Raw genomic sequence first — 19531 nt, 5'->3', positions numbered from 1 at the left:
GCGTGCGCGCGTGCCCAGCATTCACACCAACACCTTGCAGCGCCAATGTTTCCGCCGTGCAACACAACGCGCACTGGTGAGTGCCGACAGACCACCCCGAGAGGCAGCCCGCCGAGACCCCCCCAGGACGACCGCCAGCATCCGTATGTGCCAGCCGCCTTACCTGGACAGGTAACTGACCATGACAATGCCCCCCCCCCCCCCCCCCCCCTTACGGGCAGCCTCCGGATGCCTCTTGGAGCTGGCTTACGTGGGAATCTTCGATGGAACCTTCTCACCAATACAGGTGCATGAACAAAGGAAGCTGGTTCCCACGTGTTACTTTCAGTTCCATAATTCTTCCACTTGATTAGATACTGTAACTGGTTACCCCTCCATCTAGAATCCAGAATGCTTTCCACTTCATACTCCTCTTCATTGTCTACAATATCTGGAGGAGGTGGTAACGGGTTCTGTCCAGGAAACAGATCCGGCACAACTGGTTTTAATAAGGAAACATGAAATACAGGATGTATTTTGAGATTACTAGGAAGTTCCAATTCATAGGATGCTTGTCCAATCCTTCTCTTGATTCCAAAAGGCCCAATAAATTTGGGACCTAACTTCTTGGATGGGCATGTAAGCTTCAGATTCTTTGTTAATAGATATACCTGATCCCCAACTTCCAGGTCCAGGTCCCCCCTCCTATGACGATCAGCCTTTTTCTTAAAATCCTTTTGAGCTTGAGCCATGGATTGCTGAAGAAGTTGGTTATTCTGTGCTAGCCGGTTGGCCAATTCCTCAGCAGCAGGGACAGGAGATTCTTCTCTAATATCTGGCAGAAATGAGGGATTATATCCATAATTGGCGAAGAATGGAGTCTGTTTTGTGGAAGCATGTATGGAGTTATTGTAAGCGAACTCTGCAGATGGTAATAGCTGGGACCAGTTGTCCTGCGCGCCTGAGGTGAAACATCTAAGATACTGCTCCAGTGTCTGATTGGTGCGCTCTGTCTGTCCGTTTGATTGTGGATGATAGGCTGATGAAAAGTACAAATGAATATTGAGCAACTGACATAAGGATTTCCAGAACTGTGACGTAAACTGTGTTCCCCTATCTGACACGATGTTATTAGGAATGCCATGCAGTCGTACAATCTCCTTGTTAAACACCATAGCGGTGGTCCTGGCCGAAGGTAACCCCTTCAAGGAAATAAAGTGTGCCATTTTCGTTAATCGGTCCACCACTACAAAAATAGTATTGACGCCATCCGAATTTGGCAATTCTACGATAAAGTCCATTGAAATTGAGTGCCATGGTCTAGGAGGAATAGGTAGTGGATCCAGCAATCCCCATGGTTTCAAATTGGAACCTTTACTCCGGTTACAGACTTGACAGGACCTGACGTATATTTCACAGTCCTTCCTCAAGGCAGGCCACCAGAAAGAACGTTGAACTAGTTCATAAGTCTTAGCACTCCCAAAGTGACCCATAAATTGGTGGTCATGAAATAACTTGAATATTTCCGGTCGAAACTTTTCTGGCACAAAAACTTTATTCCTAAAGTACCATAAATCATCTTTCAACGTCAATTGTGACTTGATTTTCACTGGGGGGTTTGAGTCATCCCTACGAAGTCTTTCTACTAGATCAGGTTGAATCAACAAAAAGTTCTGCTTGGAAAGCACAGTGTCTATCTCCTTTGGTGACTCTTCTTCTGGGAACATCCGAGAAAGCGCATCTGGCTTGGTACTCTTTGAGCCTGGTCGATACGCGATATGAAATGAAAACCTTGAAAAAAAAAGTGCCCATCTCGCTTGCCTTGGATTAAGCCTTTTTGCTGTTTTTAGGTATTCAAGATTCCTATGGTCTGTATAAATCAGAATGTCTTGAGAAGCCCCTTCCAATAGATATCTCCACTCTTCCAGAGCGTATTTAATTGCCAATAATTCCCTGTCTCCCACGTTGTAATTTTTCTCTGCATCCATTAATTTTTTAGAGAAAAATGCTATAGGGTACAAGATAGCCTTCTCACCTGACCTCTGGGACAGAACTGCACCCACTGCTGAGTCTGAAGCGTCCACCTCCAGAGTATACGGTAGTGCTGGATCAGGGTGTCTGAGAATAGAGGTGGACGTGAATTGTTCCTTTAATTTTTCAAAGGCGCATTGTGCTTCTGTAGTCCATCTAAACTGAACTTGTTGTCGGGTTAGCCTCGTAATGGGTAGAATAATGGCAGAAAAATTCTTGATAAATTTTCTATAAAAGTTTGCAAAACCTATAAATCTCTGTACTGCTTTCTTATTCACAGGAGCTGGCCACTCTAGAATAGCCTGAATCTTTTGGGGATCCATAGTAAACCCTTCAGTAGAGATGATGAGCCCCAGAAATTGGATGGTGTGTTGCTCGAATTCGCATTTCTCGGCCTTGGCGTATAATTTAAAGAGCCTCAGACGTTCCAGAACCTGACAGACTTGTTTCCGGTGCTCTTCTATTGATGTAGAAAAAAATCAAGATGTCGTCCAAGTAAACTACCAGAAAATGGTCAAAAAATTCTCTCAAAACATCATTAATAAAGTGTTGAAATGTGGCTGGTGCATTACAAAGTCCAAAGGGCATAACCAGGTATTCATAGTGCCCGTAACAAGATCTGAAGGCGGTCTTCCACTCATCCCCTTCTCTTATTCTTACCAGATTATAAGCGCCTCTGAGGTCCAGTTTTGTAAAGATCTTAGCGTCTCACAGTTTTTGAAACAATTACGGCATGAGTGGCAAAGGATATCTATTTTTGATGGTAATTTTGTTTAGTTCTCTGTAATCAATACAGGGTCTTAGGGTTCCATCTTTCTTTTGTACGAAAAAGATTCCAGCACCGGCAGAAGATTTAGAAGGTCGAATAAATCCTTTCCTGACATTCTCTTCAATATATTCCCACAACACTTCCTGTTCAGGTTCTGACAGAGGAAACATACGACTGAATGGAATTGCAGATCCAGGAAGTAAGTCAATTGGGCAGTCGTATGGCCGGTGAGGAGGCAAGGTATCTGCTTTCTTTTTATCAAACACATCCAGGTAAGCATGATAGTGTTCAGGTATGGCCTTCTGTAGGGAAGTTATACATAACAGGTCCCCTGTAGATTCAGGTTGTGCCGTGATACAGCTCTTGTCACAGTAGGTTGAATGGAAAGGGACAGTGCCAGATATCCAATTAATTGCAGGGTTATGTGCCTGAAGCCAGGGTAATCCCAGGATGACAGGGTGGAGTGGTGATGTGAGAACATCCAGTTTTAGATGTTCTTTATGCAGCCCTTGAATAGTGGCAGCCAGGGGTAACGTTTCCCAAATAACAGGACCAGAGCTGACCTCACTTCCGTCTGCTAGATGGATCAAAAGAGGATTTTGTTTGTGTTGTATTGGTATTTTATGGAAGTTGGCGAATGCGATGTCCATGAAACAGCTACATGCACCTGAATCAATTATAGCTGACACCTCGAGACTTCCTTCGGGTAGCTGGAAAGAAATAGGAATAGAGAAATGGTTAGTAGAGGGTCTAATGATCTGTAAACTATATGCAGGTTGATTCCATGAGTTTTGTTTTTTCCTACCAGACACGCGGTTCGGACAATCTTCTAGGAAATGCCCTGCGGCGCCACAGTAAAAGCAGAGGTTTTCCCGGCGTCTTCTCTGCCTCTCTTCAGGGGGCAAATGAGGACGGAGCACGCCAATTTGCATTGGCTCAGGTTGATCTTGGACCGTCACAGGAGGGGAAGAGCTGGCGGGCGCCAGGGGTATCCAATTGGAGCCTGGATTCCGTTCACTGGTTCTCTCCAACTGGCGTTCCCGGAAACGTCGATCTATTTGAATGGCTGCAGTAATAAGTAATTCCAAGGTGGTAGGTGGGTCAGCTCGGGATAACTCGTCCTTAATATATGCAGATAATCCTTTCCGGAACTGATATTTCAGAGCTGAATCATTCCAGTCGGGGTCGGCCGCCCACCGGCGAAATTCTGAGGTATATTCCTCCACTGTCCGGCGTCCTTGGCGCAGATATCCGAGAGCGGATTCAGCAGTAGCACCACGCTGCGGATCGTTGTAAAGCACCGCCATGGCATCAAACAAGGTCTCCGAGGTAGCTAATGAGGCATGCTTCTGGTCCATAAGATTGTGGGCCCAAGTCTGGAGCAAGGAGATGACAAGTCCCACTTTTATTTTTTCACAGAAGTACGTGCGCGGTTGGAGATTGAAATACAACTGACAGGAGTGCCGGAATGCTCGGAATTTAGATCTCTCCCCAGAAAATCGCTCTGGCATCGGTACACGTGGCTCAGGAGGAGGTGTTGCAGCTGGAGGCGCAAGGACAGGACTGGTCGCTGGGGGCGGGGCTGCTGCTGGAGCTGATGTTCCGCTTGCTGATAGTTCACTCACTCTTCCCTCCAGACGTGCATGACCCGCTTGTAGTTCCTTCATAGCCTCAGTCAGACTGGACATCTGTTCATACAGTGCTGTCAGGACCTTTGCTGCCTCAGCGGTCTCCATTGTTTGGCTGTAGTATTTTGTCACGTACCTGTAGCGGAGGAGACCGATTTGCTGAGGGCAGCAACCCCTGCGACTTATCAACCAGAGGCCCTGGTTTGGGGACAGGGTCCTCCTGTTAACACGGGGCAGGAGTGCTCGCAGAACCAGTAGCTGGAGCAGACAGGAACTGGAGACTCCCGCAGGACAGGTCTGGTAGTGCAATAACCCGTCCACCAGTAGGACTGCAGGTGATCTTGACACGCAGGTCCTGTAGAGGTTAAACACAGAAGCAGATCCTTGGACAGGCCGGGTTCGGTAACGGAGCGGTTAGTCAGACAGGCAGGGTTCGGTAACAGAGCGGATTCTCAGACACGCAGGGTTCAGCAACAGAGCGGGTAGTCGTACACAGCATAAGTCAAAGCCAGAGCGGGAAGTCAGACGAGCCAAGGTCAGCATGGAGCAGGGTCAGAACAGGCAGACAAAGTGTCAGGTCACAGGAACCAACTAGCTGCAATACTACAGCAAAGCTGCTAGGGTTCTCCAGGCTTAAATAGGCTTCTTGGCGCGCACCGCGCAACGCTCGCACAATGTAGTGCGTCACGCGTGCATGCGCAAACGCAAACACGCGCATGCGCAAGACACGCGCTCGCACAACACGCGAAAACAAACAGATATGCATAAAGCAGCCGTCCCTGCGCGCGCGCGTGCCCAGCATTCACACCAACACCTTGCAGCGCCAATGTTTCCGCCGTGCAACACAACGCGCACTGGTGAGTGCTGACAGACCACCCCGAGAGGCAGCCCGCCGAGACCCCCCAGGACGACCGCCAGCATCCATATGTGCCAGCCGCCTTACCTGGACAGGTAACTGACTGTGACACAGCCTTGCTTATATACACAGCCTGAGCAAATGTAATCAGGATGCATACCTATGAAATAGCCGTCTGGAGATTTGAGCGCAGGGTAAAGCCGATATATCCGATATATAGCTCACCCTGCTCCTGCACAACTCCCGGCGGTGTCAATTACTATTCCCCCTCCAGGTTGCCATGGAGAGTGGGGGAATTATGTAATTCAGCTTACAGCTATTTCTGAGGGCCGAATTACATTGTTTTAATAGTAATTTGAGCTTGGTATTTATTACAGCCTATGGTAGCACCAGCTGCACCCAAATCTCCTGTGCTGATCAGGATGGTTCACACGGCTGAGTGACTTAGTATATCAGCAGAGGGGTGTGGTCTCTACAAGCCTCATGCATATCAATCAGGATTGTAGGGCTAATAAACTGCTAGAAGTACACATAACGTCCTCACTGCAATATCAGCTTTTTGAAGAGGCTATATCTTTTCCCTTAGGAATATCTGTGACACTGGCCAATGCAGTCCCTACAGCATGTAACCTAAAATCACATACTTTAATGTTATTTCTTATATTCAGCTTCCCTGTAATCTGTTGTAGCCACACCCAGCTCAAGTCATATATACATCTCTCCATTGGTGCCCAGAGGTGCCCCACAGCTTCCAAAACCCCAGCAATGCCCCTGTGTGACGTTACCAAACTCTAATTTATAGGAGCTGCGGGGTAGAGGAAATATCCATTTATGTCATAGAGAGCCAAAAGCACTAATATGTTTTATGCTAGATTTCAATACAGTGCTGCCCATAATTATTCATACCCCTGGCAAATTTTGACTTAAAGTTACTTTTATTCAACCAGCAAGTAATTTTTTGACGAGAAATGACATAGGTGTCTCCCAAAAGATAATAAGACGATGTACAAGAGGCATTATTGTGGAAAAAAAAATCTTAGTTTTCATTTACATTTGAGCAAAAAATGCCCAGTCCAAAATTATTCATACCCTTCACAAACTGTCACAGTTTGTGGGAAAATGTAAAGCTCTATACCATTCCAAATAGTCCAAGCTGTTCTAAAGCATCCTAATTACTGTGATTAATTGGGAACAGCTGCTTTAATCAACTCAACAAATAAAAATCAGTAGCTCTCTGCAACTGGTTTGTGGACAGTCATGGCTAAGACAAAGGAGCTTAGTGAGGACCTGCGGCTGCACATTGTGGCTGCTCACAAGTCAGGAAAGGGCGAAAAGGCCATTTCTAAATGTTTTCAAGTTTCAGTGGCTACAGTGCAAAGTATTATTAAAAATACAAGATGTTCTGCACTGTGGAGAATCTCAGAGCACGTTGTTGGAAGCCAAAAGTGACACCTGTGCTGGCCAGGAGGACAGTGAGAGAGGTGAAAAAGAATCCAAGGATCGCCACCAAGGTCATTCTGGTGAATCTGGCCTCTGCTGGTGGCAATGTCTCAGGGCAGACGATCCAGCCAACTGACTAGTGAACCTATTCACATTAAACGGTAGGGCTGCACGATATCTCATTTGAAAATCAATATCGTGATTTGTGGCAAGATGATTTCCTAATCAAAGTGGCCTTTTTTTCATGCGTAATATGTTAAGCATGCAGGCTTTTTACATGTACTATTTTAAGCTCTCCATGCATAGAATTATTTGTGTTGGCTGCACGGCGAGCTTCCTCCCTCTGGCCGGAAGGAGTCAGAGCGGTAGTGAGTAGTGTCATGCAGCTAGCACATTGCTTGTGGAGGAGAAGGATCTGCACATCAGGCACTCCTGTTCTGCACTCCTGTCTCCTGTGGTCACACAGTGTACTGTATGCTCACTGCCCAGGATCTGTTATCTCTCCACTGTACTGTCGAGCAAACAACTTGGATCACAACTACTCCCAGGATCTGCTGTGGTACTCAGCTTTGCATTTATTAATAGCTGTTATTTGTTTTTATAAATTCACAATGCAGAAACATTTATAAACATGACAGAAAATGACATCATACTATCAATTTGATAGGGTGATGTCATTTTCTGTCAATGCATGTTTGTATATGTTAGTGTACATTGGGAATTTAATGTTAAAGCTTGATGTGAAGAAAATCGTGGCAAAAAAAAATCGAAATCGCAATTTTGGCCAGAAAAAAAAATCGCAATTCAATTGTTTCCTAAAATCGTGCAGGCCTAGTAAATGGCACCATGAAAAAAGAGCAATACTTGAGGATTCTCAACGACGACATCAGGCAGTCTACAGAGAAACTTGGCCTTGGGTATCAGTGGACATTTCAGCATGACAATGACCCAAAACACACAGCAATAGTGGTGAAGAAATGGTTAGCAGACAACAAAATTAATGTTTTGTAGTGGCCCAGTTAGAGTCCTGACTTGAATCCAATTGAGAATCTGTGGAGGGAGCTAAAGATCAGGGTGATGGCAAGAAGACCCTCCAACCTGAAAGATTTTGAGCTCATTACTAAAGATCAATGGGCAAAAATATCTGTGGAGACATGCAAAAAGCTGGTCTGCAATTATAGGAAGTGTTTGATTGCTGAAATAGCCAATAAAGGCTTTTCTATTGATTATTGAGGAGGGTATGAATCATTTTGGACTGGACACTTTTTGCTCAAATGTAAATAAAAGCTGATAATTTTTTTCCACAATAATGCCTCTTGTACATCATCTCATTATCTTTTGGGAGACACTTATGTCATTTCCCGTCACAAAATTATTTGCTGTTTAAATAAAAGTAACTTTATGGCAAAATTTGCCAGGGATATGAATATTTATGGGCAGCACTGTACATACATACTGTATATACTCCTATATATATATGTAGTATAGCCATATCTCTCCTTATTATAGGCTGTGTTCGATAGATAATTTCCGTCATGTCCGATATTACTTTCCAACGTAACTCGCCCCTATTGTGACCAATCTGTGTACAGTAATGTACAGTGACCATTATCAGCTTATTACAGGCTGATAACACTATGGGTCCTTTTACACTTGCTCTCAGTTATAACTGAAAGACAGTTGGGCACCATGGCAGTGCAGTGGTTAGCGCTCTTGCCTTGCAGCGCTGGGTCCCTGGTTCAAATCCCAGCCAGGTCAACATCTGAAAGGAGTTTGTATGTTCTCCCTGTGTCTGCATAGGTTTCCCCCAGTCACTCCAGTTTCCTCCCACATGCAGCCCTAGACTATGATACATACACTAGACCATACATACATATGGCAGAGATTAGATCGTGAGCCCCTCTGAGGGACAGTTAAGTGACAAGACAATATACTCTGTAGAGCAATGCAGAGGATGGTGGCACTATATAAATACTTAATAATAAGAGAGAGACAACTGATTTACAAAGTAATGTCCATGTTTACCCTATGGCTCAGTTCACACTTAATATAATTACAGCTACATGAGAAGATTTAATGACTCTAAGAGTGTGAAAGTCCTCACCTGGGAGTTGAGTCACTCAGGGCTCATTCACACTAGAGGCGTTTTTCTCTTTTATTAAGCGCTGGCGATTTTTCAAAATCACCCTGAAAGCGCTTACACCATGAATCTCTATGAGAGAGTTCACATCTAAACGGATTGTTTCCGATCCGCTCAGAAAAGCGGTGCATGGGCCATTTTTGAGGCGATTTTGCCTCAATGGAGGGTATAGGAAAAATGTAAATCGCTCACAAAATCGCTTTGCACAGTTATCGCATTCATGTTTTTAGAATAAAGACATTGTATTTATTATTTTCCGGATCAAAATATTCACTTCCTGACGTCAGGAAGTGAAAAAACGCAATTGCTCTGCAAAAGCGCTTAGAAAAGTGCTTGTACAAAAAAAAGCAGCGTGCAGGTAATCACCGGGAATCGACAACAAAACACGCATCAAGAAACGCCTAACGCAAATGCTAACGCGATCAGAACGCAGTGTGCACAAGGCCTGAGGGCCCGTTTCCACTTGTACAGTTTCCATGCTGAATCCACAGGCAAATCGCGCGGGGAAACTCTGCCATAGAGGACAATGGCGCCGCTGGCTGAATCTCTTGCCCTAGCGATTCGGCCGACATTTTCATCCGTTTCGGTGCGGGAGGCTGTGAATCCCATAGCCGTGCATGGCACAGCTGATGGGATTCATCTGTGTAATCGCAGACCCGGAAGTGACGCCGCGCGTCTCACAGCCGTGTGGAAGTGGAAATGGGCCCTATAGGAAATATGGTGAGTAATCTCCTGTTACTCATGCTACATCCACAGTGTGCTTTAAATGTAATGTTTTGCGTGCTATTAGCCGCACAGCGCGCACATACACAGGAGCGCACACTATGCTGCAGGTAGTGCAGCGTAGCGAATGCTATTATCTTAAGCCTCCTTCCAGCAAATAAGGAGCGCCCCTCTCCTCCCGCCCTGAGCACCTGCGGGTCCAATCACTATTGAGGACGTGATTCCCACACTCTGACCCAATAGGCTGCCTGTCACTTGACAAGCAGCCTACTGGGCCACAGTGCGGGGATCATGTCCTTTTAAAGCAGAGTTCCCCAATCCTGTCCTCAGGGCCCACCAACAGTATATGTTTTGCAGAAAACCACAAACATGCACAGGTGAGGTAATTAGTGTCTCAGAAGAGCTGATTAATGACCTCTGTGGATTTCCACAAAACATGCACTGTTGGTGGGTCTTAAGGACAGGGTTGGGGAACATGTCCTCTATAATGATTGGACACGAAGGGGCTCAGGGCGGGAGCAGAGGAATGCTCCTTATTTGCTGGAAGGAGGCTTAAGTTAATAGTGTGCGCTCCTTTGTATGCAGGTGCTACGTGGCTAATAGCGCAGGTAGTGTGCAGAGTATTACATTTAGACTATGCTGTGGAAATAGCGCGGGTAACAGGATATTACTCGCGCTATTTCCTTTAGTGAAATATACCCCTAATTAGTATTGTATTTCTGCTGCAAGGTGTAGCTGGATGCTTCTCCTTCATCCACAATCTCCCCTCTCCACAAAACAGAACAAAGTACTTCAAATCCATCAGTGTATCTGTACTGCTTCTGTATGAGTACCTAGCATAGCCCCTAATATGGCCACTATGCAAGCAGTGACACATAACAACAATACAGATAAACATTTATTATACATGTAAAGGACACCTGAAGTGAGAGGGATATGGAGGCTGCCATATTTATTTCTTTTAAAGGGAACCCAAGGTGAGAGGGATATGGGGGCAGCTGCATTCATTGCCTTATAAAACAACACTAGTTGCCTTGTCCCCCCCTTTAGATCCTGTGTCTCTAATACTTTTAGCGATAGACCCTGAACAGGCATGCAACAGATCAAGTACTCTGACTCAGCTGACTCAGGTTTTATTGGATTAGCCATGTGCTTGTTCCAGGGTTTTGACTACTTACACACTACTTATGCCAGAAGAACAAACGGGCCGGCAGGCAACTGGCATAATTTACATGGAAATAAATATGGCAGCCTCCATATCCCTCTCACCTCGGGTTCCCTTTAAAGGACACCTGAAGTGAGGAAGATATGGAGGCTGCCATATATATTTCCTTTTAAACAATACTAGTTGCATGGCAGCCCTACTGATCTTGTTGGCTTTAGCAGTGTCTGAGTCACACCAGAAACCAGCATGCAGCTAATCCTGTCAGATCTGACAATAATGTTAGAAACTCCTGATCTGCTGCATGCTTGTTTAGTGTCTATTACTAAAGCCCCATCTACACGATACACATTTTTGTGCGATTCGATTGCGATTCTATTTTTGATCCAATTAAATCCAACATGTCTGATCGGGATTCGATGTGAATGTCATTGCAAAACAATGGTGAATCGATTACACTACTGATCGAATCAAATCGAATACCGATCAGACATGTCGGTTTTAATCGGATGGAAAATAGAATTGCAATCGAATCGCCCAAAAAATTGTATCATGTAGACAGGGCTTTAAAGTATTGGAGGATAAGGGTCAGTAGGGCTGCCAGGCAACCAGTATTGCTTAAAAGGAATTAAATATGGCAGTCTCCATATTCCTTTCTCTTCAGTTGCCCTTTATGCCAGTGATCTGCAAATTTGGCTCTCCAGCTGTTAAGGAACTAAAAATCCCACAATGCATTTGTCTTTATGAATTTTGACTGTGGCTGTCAGACTCCCGTAATGCATTGTGGGACTTGTAGTTCCTTAACCGCTGGAGAGCCAAGTTTGCAGATCACTGCCTTTAAGCAATACCAGTTGCTTGGCTGTCCTGCTGATCCTCTGCCTCTACTTTTAGCAATAGACCCTGAACAAGCATGCAGCAGATCAGGTGTTTCTGACATTTTTGTAAAATCCGACAAGATTTGCCATATAGATCAGCAGGGCTGCCAGGAAACTAGTATTGTTTGAAAGGAAATAAATATGGCAGCCTCCATATACTTCTCACTTCAGGTTCCCTTTATTGCTTGCTGATTACTCACCTGTTCTGCCCTCTGTAACAGCGTCCTCCTCTTTATTTGTCCCCAGCATGTCACCTTCCACCATAGACTGCTGATCACTCCTCACGTATGTCTCCTCTTCTTCCTCTTTAATGGTCTTCATCATGTCACCCCCCTCAATACACTGCTGATCACTCCTCAAATATGTATCTTGTTCTTCCTCTTTAATTGTCCTAATTACATCACCCTCCTCAATAGTCTGTTGATCACTCCTCACATACGTCTCTTCTTCTTCCTCTTTCATTGTCCTCATCATGTCAGCCTCCTCCACAGACTGCTGATCACTCCTCACATATGTCTCTTGTTCTACCTCTTTACTTGTCCTAATCATGTCACCTTCCTCCATAGTCTGCTGATCATTCCTCGCATACATCTCTTCTTCTTCCCCTTTAATTGTCCTCACCATATCCCCCTCTTCTATAGTCTGTTGATCAGTTCTCACATACGTCTCCTCTTCTTCCTCTTTAATTGTCCTCATCATGTCTCCCTCCTCCATAGTCTGTTGATCACTCCTCACATAGGTCTCTTCTTCTTCCTCTTTAATTGTCCTCATCATGTCACGCTTCTCCATAGCCTGCTGATCACTCCTCACATACATCTCCTCTTTCTCTTTACTTGTCCTAATCGTGTCACCCTTCTCCATATATTGCTGATCATTCCTCGCATATGAATATTCTTCCTTATTAAATGTCCTCATCATAGTTCCCCCCTCCATGCACTGCTGATCACTCCTTACATACTTCTCTTCTTCTACCTGTTTACTTGTCCTCATCATGTCACCCTCCTCCATAGTCTGCTGATCACTCCTCACATATGTCTTTTCTTCTTCCTCTTTAGTTGTCCTCATCATGTCACCCTTCTCCATAGTCTGCTGATCACTCCTCACATACATTTCTTCTTCCTCTTTACCCACAGCACTTACATATACCAATTCCCCAACCTAAGTGCACAAAGAGAGAGAGAGAGAATTGAAATGATACCTAAATGAGAGAGAGAGAGAGAGAGAGAGAGAGAGAGAGAGAGAGAGAGAGAGAGAGAGTGTGTGTGTGTGTGTGTGTAGCTACCCATAGGCTAACCACACCTCATGTGGCGCGGCGTCTGCCTCCATTCAACCACTTTTGCTGCCGTTGTCCAGGTCCTGGTCAGAGTGTTCGGCACCCTTTGACCTGGACATACTGTGCTGTGCATGTGCAGTATGTCCTCTTGGGCGGCTTGCACAGCGCAGTATGTTGGGACAAAGGGTGCCAACCGCTCTGACCAGGACCTGGACAATGGCAGCAATAGCAGGTGAATGGAGGCAGATGCTGGGCCACAAGAGGAGCGGTAAGCCTATGCGCAGCTCCCAACACACAGGGCGTCATTTTTAGAATTTAATATCCTTTAAAATGTGAATGCAGATAAAACATGTACAGACTAGAGGGAAAGAATGTCACACAGTTTGGAGTCTCTGGGGGCACTTCGGCTGGGTTCACACTCAGGCCGGATGCACAATGGTGCGTTTCATGGCACATCCTAAACAGATACGCTGTGCTCCACCACAGTGTTCCATAAGTGTTCACACTACTCACCGCTGTGTCTCCAGCCCACCACCACCCTTCCACTCTGGAAATTCTAGTCCTTTGCATGCTGACACCATCGCTGGGCTGAAACATAGGGATAGATCAATGGGATTCTTCCTACCTAGCAACAGGGGGAATTCTCATTGGTCAACCACTAAACCAATGAGAATCCTCCCTTGTGCTATGGAGGATTCCCATTATTTTTCTGAAATCCAATGATAGCCCTATAGTTCTGCCGGCATTCAAATACCGATGCTTGTCCCTGAGCGCAGCACTGGTCAGCAGGTGTGGGGAGCTTGAATGGTGGCAGAGAAGACACAGAAGACAGGTGAGTAGATGCAGAACAGAGGGGGAAACAGCCTAGTGGGAATGGGCAGGCTTGCACTGGTTCTGTGAGCATCCGCAGCCCCCACTCTGTTGCAAGTATAACACATGCGCTTCCAGTCTGCTGGATCGGGGAGCTTTTAAGGCTAGTGTGAACCTAACCTTAGCCTCACTTACCTGATAACAGTGGGGGGTGGTGGGATCTTCCTGTAGACAATCACGGGAATGAAGAGGACCTGTACAACTCTGGTGGGTTTCTGTTATTGGATCCATCTGTAGGAAACACACACACAATGACTGATGAAAAATGGATGTCATGCACTAAAAAACAGTAACAGGCTGCCTGTGCATGGCTGTTTTACCGTTACTAATGTCAGGGGACTACCATCCATTTACTCATTAGCACCACACGTCCCCATAGCAATCTGAATTTTTATTTCGCCAAGTGCGACCGAAGTCATACCCAGAATTGGTTGTGGTTCATATGGCAATAGAAATTAGATACTGGAGGATAATGAAAATCCTGGGGGACACAGATGTGACATGGCTATACTGGGGGGTAAATAACATTATTGGGGTTTAAGGGGGGAACATTAGATACTGGAGGATAATGGCTATGCTGGGAACACGGCTACACTGGGGAAGAAATAGCATTACTGAGGTGTGGGATATTACATGATGGAGGATGATGGCAATGCTGGGGGACACAGAAGGGGCATGGCTAGACTGGGGGAGAAATAGCATTATTGGGATGGTGGACATTACACACTGGAGGATAACGGCAATGCTGGGGGGACACAGAAAGGACATGGCTAGACTGGGGTAGAAATAGCATTATTGGGGTGGGGCAGGGCTGGATTTTCAACCAGGCACTGCAAGCATTTGCTTGGGGCCCAAGTCACAGTCTAAAGGGCCCCAGGCTCCTCACTCTCCACACTGCTATTTGGGTCCAGACTGTTCATACTTTCAGTCTGCCAGCCAGGAGCCTGTCACTAGCAACTTAGTGATCGGCACTAGAGTTCCCGCCCCTTCTCTGCCTCCGATACCAGGAAGTACAACACACACAGTAGAGTCAGCCTACTTGTCTTTCTCCTGCAGCAGCCCCGCCCAAAATCCTCCTTCTCTTCCCCAGTGAGCTGTGAGAAGCCTGTGCCTCAGTCTCTGCCCCCAGCTGCAGCTACCTCCCTGATCCCGCCCACTGCACAGCACAGGAGGACACAGATCCTGAGCTAGCTAGGTGAGATTACAAGCTTGTGTATGACAATGGAGCAGAGTGTGTGTGTAGGCAGAGAGAGAGTGCAGGCACACAGCATTACTACTCACAGACTCCTCCACACAAGCTTAGGTTTACATAGCTTGTGTGGAGTAGTCTGTGACTTGCAGTGCTGTGTGTGTCTGTGACTTGTAGTGCTGTGCTGTGGTGTGTGTGTGGTGTGTTTGTCATTTGTAGTGCTGTGAGGGTGAGTCTGTCACTTGTAGTTCTGTAGTGTGAGGTCGAGTCTGTGACTTGTAGTGCTGTGAGTGTGGTGTGTCTGTCTCTTGTAGTGCTGTGGTGTGTGTGTGTGGTGTGTGGTATGTGTCTGTCACTTGTAGTTCTGTAGTGTGTGGGGGAGTCTGTGACTTGTAGTGCTGTGGTGTGTGTGGTGTGTTGGTCATTTGTAGTGCTGTGTGTGTGGTGTGTTTGTGACTTGGAGTTCTGTGAGGGCGAGTCTGTCACTTGTAGTGCTGTGTGTATGGTGTGTTTGTTACTTGCAGTGTTGTGTGTCTGTCACTTGTAGTGCTGTGTGTTTGGTGTTTCTGTCACTTGTAGTGCTGTGTGTATGTTGTGTCTGTCGCTTGTAGTGTTGTGTGTGTGTGTGTGTGTGTGTGTGTGTGTGTGGTGTGTGTCTGTCACTTGTAGTTCTGTAGTGTGAGGTTGAGTCTGTGACTTGTAGTGCTGTGTGTGTGGTGTGTGTCTCTTGTAGTGCTGTGGTGTGTGGTATGTGTCTGTCACTTGTAGTTCTGTAGTGTGTGGGGGAGTCTGTGACTTGTAGTGCTGTGGTGTGTTTGTCATTTGTAGTGCAGTGTGTGTGGTGTGTTTGTGACTTGGAGTTCTGTGAGGTTGAGTCTGTGACTTGTAGTGCTGTGTGTGTGGTGTGTGTCTCTTGTAGTGCTGTGGTGTGTGGGGGAGTCTGTGACTTGTAGTGCTGTGGTGTGTTTGTCATTTGTAGTGCAGTGTGTGTGGTGTGTTTGTGACTTGGAGTTCTGTGAGGGTGAGTCTGTTACTTGTAGTGCTGTGCGTATGGTGAGTCTGTCACTTGTAGTGCTGTGTGTATGGTGTGTCTGTCACTTGTAGTGCTGTGTGTGACGTGTCTGTCACTTGCAATGCTGTGTGTGTGGTATGTGTCTGTGACTTGTAGTGCTGTGTGTGTGGCGTTTCTGTCACTTGTAGTGCTGTGTGTGTGGTGTGTCTTTCACTTGTAGTTCTGTAGTGTGAGGGTGAGTCTGGGACTTGTAGTGCTGTGTGTGTGGTATGTGTCTGTCACTTGTAGTTCTGTAGTGTGTGGGGGAGTCTGTGACTTGTAGTTCTGTGGTGTGTTTGTCATTTGTAGTGCTGTGTGTATGGTGTGTCTGCTACTTGAAGTGTTATGTGTGTGGTGTGTCTGTGACTTGTAGTGCTGTGTGTGTGGTGTTTCTGTCACTTGTAGTGCTGTGTGTGTGGTGTGTCTGTCACTTGTAGTGCGGTTAGGGTGAGTCTGTCACTTGCAGTGCTGTGGTGTGTGTTTGTCACTTGTAGTGCTGTGATGGTGAGTCTGTCACTTGTAGTGCTGTGTGTGTGTTTGTCACTTGTAGTGCTGTGATGATGAGTCTGTAACTTGTAGTGCCGTGTGTGTGGTGTGTCTGTCTCTTGTAGTGCTGTGGTGTGTGTGTTTGTCATTTGTAGTGCTGTGATGGTGAGTCTGTCACTTGTAGTGCTGTATGTGTGGTGTGTCTGTCTATAAAAAGATTGGGTGTCCATTTTTTTTTCTTTAGCAAAAATGTGAAATTAAATAGGCACGCACCACCTCACCCTCTATTCCCAAAAGGGGCACAACTTTAGTGCTTCCCATAGGCACCTTTTTCCCGAGATGCACCACTGCCCCATCTGCACGGTAATCCAGACCCTTCCCCTTGGACACCTTATGTGTGTATTGGGAGTCTTGCCACACCTCCGTGCCCCAGCGTCACTCTCCGTTATTCTCCAATCCACATCACTCTTTTTTAAATAAAACACATTTTTAGTAAAAATTTTAAAGGGTAGTGGAGGGAGGGGGCCCAAATCGGCTACTTTGCTTAGGGCCCCATTTGGCCTTAATCCGGCTCTGGGGTGGGGGAGGGACATTTGATACTGGAGGATAAAGGCAATGCTGGGGGACATGGCTATACTGAGGGGAAATGGCATTACTAGAGAGGGGCACGGTAAATCATTACATACTGGAGGATAATGACAATGCTGGGCAGGGGGTGAGTGAGTTACAGAGGGGCTATACTGGCTGTGCATGTCTTTTGGCTCTGTGATGTAACTGAATTATTAATAGTAAGGAGAGATAACAACCATAATCCATGTCACATGTGAGGGGAAGGGACTGTAGGAAACTGGCAAACACAACAGTTATATAAAAGTCTCTTGTATCGAAATTACTTCAAGGGGGATGTTCAGGATAGTGACATGTGTACTATGACCTCCTCTGTAACAAAGTATGTCCACCCCGACCTCTGCTCTGCTCTATATATAACCACAATCACACAATTACCTCTTCCAGCAATATGTTTTCTTCACTTCCTGCAACTTCTCTTCCTGGTGCGTTACATCACTTCCTGTCTATGGGCCACATCACTTCCTGCCATTGTGATCACTCCTCCTACTTGTAACTTTGTAAGTTTTAGAGATGGGAAGTAGAGATTCGTGTTGTCCGGATCATGAACGATTCAGATCTTTGATCCGAATCTATTTTGTGAGTCGAATCATCCGAATCATCAAAATGAGTGATTCGGATCGAAAAAGGGGCGGGGCCAGGAGCAACACACCCCCTCTCAGTGGGCAGCGGGGTCCTGGAAGCAGAGCTGAGTAGAGATGGGAAGTTCGGATCTTTTCAATGATCCGGATGATTCGAATCGGATCATTGAAAAGATCCGGATCTTTGATCCGAATCTCGGATCATTTTACTACTGAAGCATTCGGGGGTGAAATGAATAGTAGGACAGGTCTTTCCCTGCTGTGGACAGGAGAAGGGGAGGGGGTAGGCACACAGAGAAGATGGACAGAGGGCAAGGAGTGAGCAGAGAGCAGAAATGTTTGCTTGCACACAATACCCACATGCTGCAATCATATGCTTTACATGCATTTCACCTATATGCTCATCTGTGTACTTTGAATGCAAACATCACACAGTGAAAGAAAGCATTCCCCAAAGCATTCCCAGAAGTAAAGTGCAGCTGTTTAGTGCCGAGTGCAGGAGGATCATATTGCACAGCAATCACAGTGCCTGCAAAGTTACTGAGCTGTGCTGAGCTGAGCCAAAAGCTTCCAATGTGTTCACTGTGCGCAACTACGGAACAGGCAGCCTATATTCAGCAGCACGTTATAGCCAGTATGTATGCTCTACACATATCTGGCAGTGGCACCCATGTCCCCTCTCTCCCATCTACCTGTCCCTGCAAGGCTGGCTCCTCTCCAACACAGCGATCCATCTCTGCTCTGCTTCCAGGACCCGCTGCCCGCTGAGAGGGGGGCGTGTCGCTCCTGGCCCCGCCCCTTTTGCAATCCGAATCACTCATTTTGATGATTCGGATGATTCAACTCACAGAATAGATTCGGATCAAAGATCCGAATCGTTCATGATCCGGACAACACTAGAGCTGAGATAGATCGCTCTGTTGGATGGAAGGCAGCCTTGCAGGGAGACAGGTAGATGAGAGAGAGGGGACATGGGTGCCACTGCCAGATATGTGTAGAGCACACATACTGGCTATAACGTGCTGCTGATTATAGGCTATATGTTCCGTAGTTGTGCACAGTGAACACATTGGAAGCTTTTGGCTCAGCTCAGTAACTTTGCAGGCACTGTGATTGCAGGGCAATATGATCCTCCTGCACTGCTCTAAACAGCTGCACTTTACTTCTGGGAATGCTTTGGGGAATGCTTTCGTTCACTGTGCGACGTTTGCATTCAAAGTACACAGATGAGCATATAGGTGAAATACATGTAAAGCATGATTGCAGCATGTGGATATTGTGTGCAAACAAACATTTCTGCTCTCTGCTCGGCCCTCCTCCCTTCTCTGCCCACTCCCTGCCCTCTGTCCATCTTCTCCCCTTCTCTGTGTGTCCACCCCCCTCCCCTTCTCCTGTCCACAGCAGGGAAATTTTTTTTTAATCAAAAACTTAAGGCATACAGGAAATAAATAAGGTAAAAAGTATGCTCATAAATCAGAGATAATACCATACAGCATACGATGTGATAAATAAAATTAAGAAGTATGCAACACAACAAGGGACAAAAATAACCAAGGAACAAATCTGTTCCAAATTACAATGCAGCAAACAGTCCTATAAGTACAAACCATATTCTACATATGCAATAAAGGAAAAAAACATAAACATGAAGCTACAATGCCCCCCCACCTGCATCAGAACTCCCAACCGCCATCTCCTCCTCCTCTGAAGCGAGGGGAGAGGTAGTCAGGACTTCAAACCTGTTGGACAGGCTAAGGTCCACTTTGTCCTTTTGCCTCCTCTGTGTGATGGCCAATCATTTGACCTCCCTCTTTTCCTCAGGGGGGGCCCTGGACAGGGACTTAGCGCTAC

At 46.1% G+C, this 19531-nt stretch overlaps 1 protein-coding gene across 1 annotated transcript in view; it reads right to left on the bottom strand.

The window, feature by feature from the left end:
- LOC137537023 (uncharacterized) overlaps window positions 1-19531 on the bottom strand; it is a 213715-nt gene that overhangs the window by 10181 nt on the left and 184003 nt on the right. Inside the window, 3 exon segments of the mRNA XM_068259179.1 lie at window positions 11804-12761; window positions 13882-13977; window positions 17478-17521. Of these exon segments, the coding sequence (XP_068115280.1) occupies window positions 11804-12761; window positions 13882-13977; window positions 17478-17521 (1098 nt within the window).

Source organism: Hyperolius riggenbachi, chromosome 10 (assembly GCF_040937935.1).
Source record: "Hyperolius riggenbachi isolate aHypRig1 chromosome 10, aHypRig1.pri, whole genome shotgun sequence".
In the NCBI taxonomy this organism is placed as follows: Eukaryota; Metazoa; Chordata; class Amphibia; order Anura; family Hyperoliidae; genus Hyperolius; species Hyperolius riggenbachi.
The sequence above is the reverse complement of the archived record's forward strand: the minus strand, read 5'-3'. Positions and strand labels throughout refer to the sequence as shown.